Source organism: Trematomus bernacchii, unplaced genomic scaffold (genome assembly GCF_902827165.1).
Source record: "Trematomus bernacchii unplaced genomic scaffold, fTreBer1.1, whole genome shotgun sequence".
In the NCBI taxonomy this organism is placed as follows: domain Eukaryota; kingdom Metazoa; phylum Chordata; class Actinopteri; order Perciformes; family Nototheniidae; genus Trematomus; species Trematomus bernacchii.
Window position 1 is genome coordinate 2,532,404 of NW_022987840.1, and position 8,426 is coordinate 2,540,829.

An 8,426-nucleotide genomic window follows, 5' to 3' on the forward strand; every position below is an offset into this window, starting at 1 on the left:
TTTCCCAACACATAGCATGAGCAACACTTTTTTCGTTTGCTTGTTTTTTTCAGATCCTCATGACTATGTCAATATTTTGAAAAGGAAATATGTAAATGTGTGATTTGATATATATATATATATATATATATACAATCTTGTTAAATCCTAAACAACAGAAAATGTACTGGTATAGTTTTTTTTTAAGCATTAATATTGAACGACGTATGAAAGGTCTATATATCTTCTTCCTAAATCTCATAATGTGCATTGCTGCATATGGTCTGTGTTCCTAATATCTGCAGTGAAAGTGGAGTGATGATGGCCAAATGAACAGTGTTTTATGAAGTAAAAACATTAACTTGTGATAGATGAGGTAGCAGAAGGCTCATAAAGAAAGTAGGGCATTTCCCCATTTCAACTGCATGCATCCTCTTAGGAAGCACTTCTGCATTTGTGTGTGTCTTTCTGTTTTTTATTCTCCAATATCTGAGTAGATACTGTTCTCTGTAAAGTCGCTGCAATGCAAGAGGCTAGAAAGGTTGACTTGAAATATGTCAATATGTCTGCATACTTATGAACATTGTGACAATGAATTCTGAAATCCTGATCGGCACCAACTTCACAGCTGATTGCCATTTACAAGTTGGCTGAGATGCCTTCTCCTGCAAAAAGTGCCTTTCATTTTGGTTAGAGCAATTTCAAGGACTCTGTTACTCTGTTGTTTGACTTTTAATTTGACATAGAATACTAATACTTTTGCCAAAGGAAAAATAAAACTAATATCCAAATGCAAAAATAAATAATAAAATCCCTACCCAACAAACATATCAAAGAGGGTCGTGAGGCTAGTCCAGGAGTTTCATGATTGCATGTTTACAACTATGGCAAAGTACTAAAAAAACAAGTCTGTGATAGTTCCCACCAGACAAAGAGTCTCCAGGACCCCTTTTGACAAGGACGACACAAACAGAGTCACAAGGTGAAAATGTTTGAATGCAGAACTTAGGCCTGCTTGTAGTTGAGTAGTTTAGCACTATTTACTGATACTTTCATATACGTAAAGTAGCTAATTAATATCAAAGTTATGTTACACACACACACAAACACACACACAAACACACACACAGCACACGCTGGTAAGTGGGTGTGTTTGTTTTTCCTACCGCGCTTTGCAGAACTGCGACCTGTCCTTCACGCTGGCGAAAATGACGAGCAACCATGTTCAAGTCCAGCTGGACTTCCAACACAGAAGCTCCAATGGTGACCCTTGTCGGTCCCAAAAAGCAAGCACTCCCAGCAGTAGAGTCTTTTGTGACTAGCTGAGCCCATAAGCCACGGATATCTTTCCCAGTTGTTAGCCTGAAAATGGCGAACATTGCTTTAGTAACTTGATTCAGTTCAAGATTTTCGGGCGTTGGACGGTCATTTTTTATAATGTCCGTCTTTTCACTGAATTGTCATCTTGAAAAAGGTACTGACAACAATTCCGCAACAACATCATCTTCACCTGTTGCCATTTTAACGTTAAAAACAATAAAACGGCAAATTAATTGCTACATCGCACTCGCATGTATCTAGATCCTCTGGGTGTTTCTCAATGTCGAGGAAGGCTCCTCCAGAGCCACTATTTCAAGGATGCTCATCGAGTGCCGCCGAAGGACTGTTCCAATGTCCAGGATCCTTGGAATTCTACCCGAGGCCGGCGTCCTTTGTTGCGGGAAATTTCGAGCCTGCACATGTGTATCCTCCGCGGTCTTAAAATCCCCACAATGCTTTGCGCACGGACCAATTTCCAAAATCTTTGGCGGAAAATGTAAGGCGGGGCCTCTCATATGACGCACACCTTCACACCTGTTAGCCTGTTCCGACCATTCTTCGTTTTCCGAGACTAGGAAGGATTCTTGCCTCGCTTCTGAAGGACCTGACTCGGAAGACATGTCCTACCAAGGAAGCGTCCTCGACATTGAGAAACACCCTCTGTCTCGAGCATGGTTTCGAGCCTGTGAACTGACGGGAGTACCCTGGAACCGAGGGAAACTCTGAAAGAATACGCCCATTGGCTTCAAATCAATATATGATTGGTTGATCAAACTGTCAATCCAAACGTACGCTCTCATTCAGTGCAATGGCCAGGGCATTCTATCAAGGATATAGAATACCTTGGTTGAAGGATATTCTACCCAGAGACCCAGAACAAGATCTGATTGGTTGCATTTTTTTTCTAACACAAAACCACTCAAATGCGTAGTGCATGGACCGAGTAAGACAAACAAATCAACGTAACACTGTAATATTACAAATCAACAAAACAGATACGATTCTCATTTATTCATTTTATTTACATTTTATAAAATTTTATTTATATAATTAAATCGAATTTTTTTGTTTGTTTTATCTGAGTGTTCCAGGGTATTCTCTGAATACCTTGAAGGCCCTGAGGGTTCACCACTGATTGATATGGATACGTTTTCCTAGTGTCCTCAGACTCCTCACACATTGAAGGCTGTCGATGCTAGCTAACCAGAGCAGTAGCCCACTCTTACAAAAACAAGGAGTATTTACAATAGCTAGAGATTAGAGTAACTCTCCTAACTGATTCATGTGAGGGATTTTGCTGTCTTTCAATGGTTTGAAAAGGTTATAAAAAAAGGCCACAATGGCTTTGCAACAAGGTTTCTTCCAGAAGGATTCATCCACACCTGCACATGAAGTTACTAATGTGCAGATTAAACTTCATCTGCTGCCGTCAGTAGCTGATGTGATTGGCTCCATAGTACGGTGGCCCAGAGAGCCCAACTACTGCTATTAAACAAGGCAAAACAGATTATTGATCAAAATTCCCTCTATATTCTTTACTGTTCATTGGTTTTACCTTATTTAAGTTACTGTGCAGAGGTTTGGGGCAGTAATTATAAAACTACAACACAATCCCTATTTATTCTACAAAAAAGAGCAATAAGACTTATTAAAAATGTTGGCTATAGGGATCATACAAACCCATTATTCTTAGAGCTAAAATTATTAAAACTGTCAGATCTTGTTGAATTCCAAATCGCACAAATCATGTTTAAGGCAAAAAACGTTCAATTACCTGAGAATATTCAGATATTGTTCAATGAAAGACAAGGGAATTATTATTTACGGGGTTCATTTATATTCACTAATGTTAGGGTGCGCACAACAAAGAGAAGTTTTTGTGTTTCTGTTTGTGGGGTGAAGATCTGGAACAACTTGAGTGAGGAGCTAAAGGGATGTCCAAACATAAAACTATTTAAAAAGAGGTATAAAGACACAATTCTCACCAGGTACATGGATGAAACTGCTAAACCATAACTGTTTATATTCTTGTTTTGTATTCTATTTATGAATTTGTGTATGTACATATGTATATATATAAATATATAGAGACCATTGTCCTAACTTGCCTGTATATATTATATGAATGATTATATAAATTATTCAAGATTATAAGTATACATTTATATTGTATGTTAACATATATTAAGATGTATAAAAAAAAAAAAAAAAAAAAAGGGAGAAGGGGTCAGATTAAATAAGTGTAAACTTCTTCCGACCCCTTTTCGGACGTGTAATTAGCTAAAGCTTTGTTGTTTATTGATATCAGACAATGATACTACAGATTATTCAATTATTAATTAAATCTTTCGTTTTGTTATTGCATTCATTTGTATAGTACTGTATCATGTCTGTATCACCTTTTGTTTCATTTGTATTTTCTTTGGTTTTACACGCTCGAAAAAAATAAATAAACTAAACTAAACTAAACTGCAGCAATTAAACACAAACAAAAAGCTTATTATAAAAAAACTATTTTACAACGCATTTTGTCACATTGAAAAAACACAACAAAACACAGCTAATGCTTGTATGAAAGTAGGCAATATATTTATTTAAGGTTATGAATGTAGCATGATCTATGTTATATGTTGTAGCTATTACTGCATTTATTAGCTTTTACTTATCCTATAGATCCGTCTAAAATGCTGATTATGTCCTGTCATTACTTTTAAGCTTTCCAACTCTGCTCAGCATATTTTGCCTCTTGCATAAAAAGGGCTGAATGAAAAAACCTTTGTTATTTATTATCTTTTTTTATGTTAAGCAGCTGATAAAACATTCATACAAAACCAATGAGGGTCTAGGAGCTTCAACATTTTGTTTAGTCCAGAATTAATTTACTTCAGTGAAGCTATCTGACATTAATTCCAGAAGGCTTTGCCGACATGGTGGAAGCGCAGAGAGAGATTATGTACAGACTACTGTACATCCTTTTAAAATAAGTGTGACCTTAATCATTTTGATTTACGCAATAAGGGAATACCTTCAACCAAATCGGTTTCCTATGGTTTCTATGGTTTCTGGTTCCTGTGGTTTGGTTCTTTACATCATAATGGAGTTTTAAAAAATGAGCCATTTAGTCAGACAGACAAGGTTGAATATTCATCTGACTTTTCCTCTTTTTTTTGTGATACGTTGCAATGTAAAATCGTGTGATGTAAATTAAAATGACTCTTCTTGTCAGGATAATTTCTTCTTTTTAAAGGTAAAGCGTACAGAATGAATGCAAAACACATTGTTAACAATACTGATCCTTTTATAATGAACATTTTAATACAAATAATAATATACACAATAATCAATGTATTTCACTTACATTTTTTTTCTCCAAATCTTCATAAATATAATCTGAAAAAGCACAAGCTACAATCGACTGTGATTGTACTGCACTCTCCCTGATCTTCTGCTGGGCAAATAAAGGTAATTCAACTGTAATATGAAAAACAAGAATAAGATAAGATAGTACTTTATTGATACCAGTTTGGGAAATGTTTGCGTTGCAGCAGCATAAAAAGACATGGCATTGTACAATACAAATTCAAGACAAGAAATAAACAAGAAAGTAGAAAATATACATGTTGAATTTAACAAGGTATTATATATATAATATACCATACTGTAAAAACACATAATATAAGTGGCAGTTAAATTAAAGAATGTAGCTATTTCAAACTAATAGAATCTTGTACTTTTGACGATACGATCAAAATCCTCTACAGGTAAAGCTGGTTAGTTCAGAGGCCGGGCGATAACTTCATAATCAGATGACACGTCTGTTTTCTTGATTGACATATACATTCTGTCTTCTTGGTTTGGTTTCACCTTTTTTCTTGTGTGCCTTTGGAGAGAAGAGTGAGACACGAGGTGTTGTCTAAAACTGTATTGACAGAGCCTTGAAAGCAGTAAATGTTGATATACAGTACTGTAGTTACATACCAAAGGAACATGATGAGGATTATGCTGATGACATTTACAAAAAGAGATACAGCAACGACAACCCATGGAAGCTGTGCACTTGATCCATGTTGATCTGCTAGTAGAAATGACAGAGAGTGACAAAAGTTATATTAATGCTGTAAATTCAGTAGCTACTAACACCCCATTTTATGGATTTTTACCTGTAGGTGACCAATACCAACAAATACACAAATGGAGTTATCAAATATATTCACATGAGAGATGATAGTGGGGTTTGAATTACAGTTGAAGAAAAGGATAAACCAGCTAAATTACATGTACTCTATTGGATCACAATTTCTTACGATATTACGCATAATGTGTATTTTCATAGAATCAATTCACGAAACCGTTTCTTAAAAGACCAACAGAGACTATGTTTTTGCTGGTTATCAGTCATTGGTTATGAATGTGTTTACCTTCTCGCTTCGGTGAAGTTATAACAGGGATGGTGTGTTGAACTTCCCCAACTTTGCTGCGTCCGACACACTCAACAAAAGTGTTGCTGTGGTCCTTTACAGTTAGGGTGCTGTGGATAGTTTGGCGTGACACAGTGGTGATGACGGAGTACTCAGAGTGGTTATTCAACAGCGGCCATATGATGTAGGGTAAAGGAATCCCCTTACTGATGCACACGCAGGTCAGGACCCCCGACTGAACCTCACACTTTGAGCTATTTAGGATCTTTGGATAGACTGTTGACACACAGAGTCATAGCAGTTTGAGTCAGCTGCACCATTTGAGTAACCACACAATATCCTGCTTACCCTTTTATTAACTTCAATTCATAAAAGACATAGGTGCTTACATGTGTTCCTATATTTAAATAATTGTACTAATGAAATAAGTGGAAAACTAGATTGTGACTTTAATTAGTGGAAGTTATTTGAATTGGTTGATAAATGTCATAGGAATAGGAGCAATTGAATAAATATGCGTTGCACATGTCATATGACCTTTAAACAATCTTCTGATCCTCATCAGGAACAAGGTGTTAGGCATCAGATATTTTTGCCAAAAACAGATCTTTCCCAAAATGTTCATCTTAAAGCTGCAAAACGTCACACATTTCTCAGACGATCAGCAGTAGCTTTGATAACTGTGTCCGTTTTAAGAAAAGGTGACACGTTTAAGTGTAGTATGTACAATACTCACAGGTCACATTAAGAGTCACAGTCTCCTCTGCTGTGATGTTGTTTCTGAAGCTGACCTCACAGGTAACACTGCTGTTGTGGTGTTCAGCTGAAGGGTTAAAGGTCAAAGTGGAGCTGTGACTCTGTGTGACAGCAGTCAGATTCTCAGTCTTGAAAGCAGTGATGTTTCCTGTGATCTGAGAGTCCTTCTCTCCTGCTCCTCTCCATGTCCAGGTGAATTTAGGATCAGATCCAGAACAGAGACCAGGAGCAGTGCAGGTCAGTGTGGTCTGCTGCCCCTCTGTCAGGGGAGGAATCATCACTGAGGGCTTCTGGGTCAGACCTAAAGACAGAGCAGTCTGTTGGTGAAATCCGTTAAACAGCCTGAAGGTCATCTTTCACCTACATGTTGGCAAAATATAAAATATAAATACTCTTTCTTAACATTTACGAAGCAATGTGTAAGAGATAAATCAGGAACTACTACAGTTCCTACTGGTTGCCCACAGATGTCGACAAAAGCTTAACATTACTTCATCTCCTATTAAGACTAAAGATAAAACAAATATGTTTGTGCAAAACAAAAATGAACATTTTGACTGTTAATATTGGTTGTAGCTCTCCATACCTTTTACAGAGAGAACTGCTCTTTCAGTGTATGTAAGTCCATCCGAGTACCCATCCAGTAAACCATTAACTCTGAGCTGATATGCTCCAGAGTCTGACTCTGTGAGGTCGTTGATGATGATGCTGCAGTTCCCCTGACTCACATCAGGCTGCAACAATGAAACCCGTCCTTTGAACAAAGACTGAACCTTGGTGTTGTACTTGTTGCTGTGGAATATAATGTCAGAATCGCCACATTTTCGATTGGACGTTTTACATTTGAACCAAACTATATGTTGGGTTATAAAGGCTGTAGCAGTAGAGAAAGAACACGGTATCACAACACAGAGTCCAGCCTCTGCTGTTATATCTGCTTCACTAAGAGTGATACAGTATGTTCCTGCTTGACAGTATTGTCTTCCCCAAACCGATGCACCTGTTAACACAAACAGTGAAAAATCAGGGATATAGGTTATTTTAATTTCGACAACATATCATGAAATCAAATACATTCTGATTAAATAAATGATAAAGAAAGGCTGCTATATGACTATATTTGTTTCATAGGCTATAACAAAAAGGCCAACTAAATGACTATCTGAAGTTAGTTAATCAATGCTGCAAGGACTTGTTACTTGTGAGCTGGTGGAAAAACGAAATACTTGAAATTTGGAGGCATGTCAGGAAAACAATGAAACAAAGGACACTTATCATGACATATATTGGCATTATATTTTTTCAAATCTTTCCTTTTGGCATAACAACATGATATAAAAATGCATACAGTACCTGTTTCTGCATGGATGCCCCTCACAGAGAAAAGCAGCGTTGCACAGATTAGAACAAACATCCTGATTTGATGCTTGAGACCGTCAGTCTTCACAGGACAAACTTGACACTAAAGGTACAGCAAACATAGAGGAAGTGAACCAAAGGGAAGCTGCACAGCTGACACATATCTTAATACAGGACGTTGCACATTAAGATAATCTGTAGATGCACGTTAACACACTCTTTAACACCCAGGGGTGTGACTTCCCTGATATGTGACACTTGTTCTCAAAATATATTATAAACTGTAACTAAACATGTTTCCAGTTAGCTTTAACAAATGCAACTTTGCTCCCCCCTAATTCATTTACTGAAATAACTCTGACAAATTACTATTACTATTATCCCCAAGCACTCTTTCCCAAACTGAGTTCACCCTCACTTAACCACATCGAAAAGTGTTTTTGTGATATAGCTAGGACATTTTTCATTTCATTTCATTTAATTGTTTATTTGAAGAGGGACAGTGCACATTGATGAACATTTAAAACAAATAATGCTTTAAAAACGTAAACATGCCCGATTTTAGCTTTGAGCTAGTTTCCATCCGTAGTCCCT

At 36.9% G+C, this 8,426-nt stretch overlaps 1 protein-coding gene across 2 annotated transcripts; it reads right to left on the minus strand.

The window, feature by feature from the left end:
* Positions 1-4,579: 4,579 nt before the first annotated feature.
* On the minus strand, positions 4,580-8,248 carry LOC117468601 (myeloid cell surface antigen CD33-like). Of its 2 annotated transcripts, none has more exons than XM_034112829.1 (6): positions 7,827-8,248; positions 7,060-7,473; positions 6,454-6,774; positions 5,718-5,993; positions 5,278-5,374; positions 4,580-5,179 (listed from the first exon to the last, which is right to left on the minus strand). In XM_034112829.1, exons 1-6 carry the CDS (start codon positions 7,885-7,887, stop codon positions 5,071-5,073), a joined length of 1,278 nt encoding a protein of 425 aa, XP_033968720.1. In that variant the 5' UTR covers positions 7,888-8,248; the 3' UTR covers positions 4,580-5,070. The 2 variants fall into 2 exon arrangements, with proteins under 2 accessions (XP_033968720.1, XP_033968721.1); XM_034112830.1 differs by having other exon boundaries at positions 5,278-5,371; positions 7,827-8,246.
* Between the last annotated feature and the right edge of the window lie 178 nt (positions 8,249-8,426).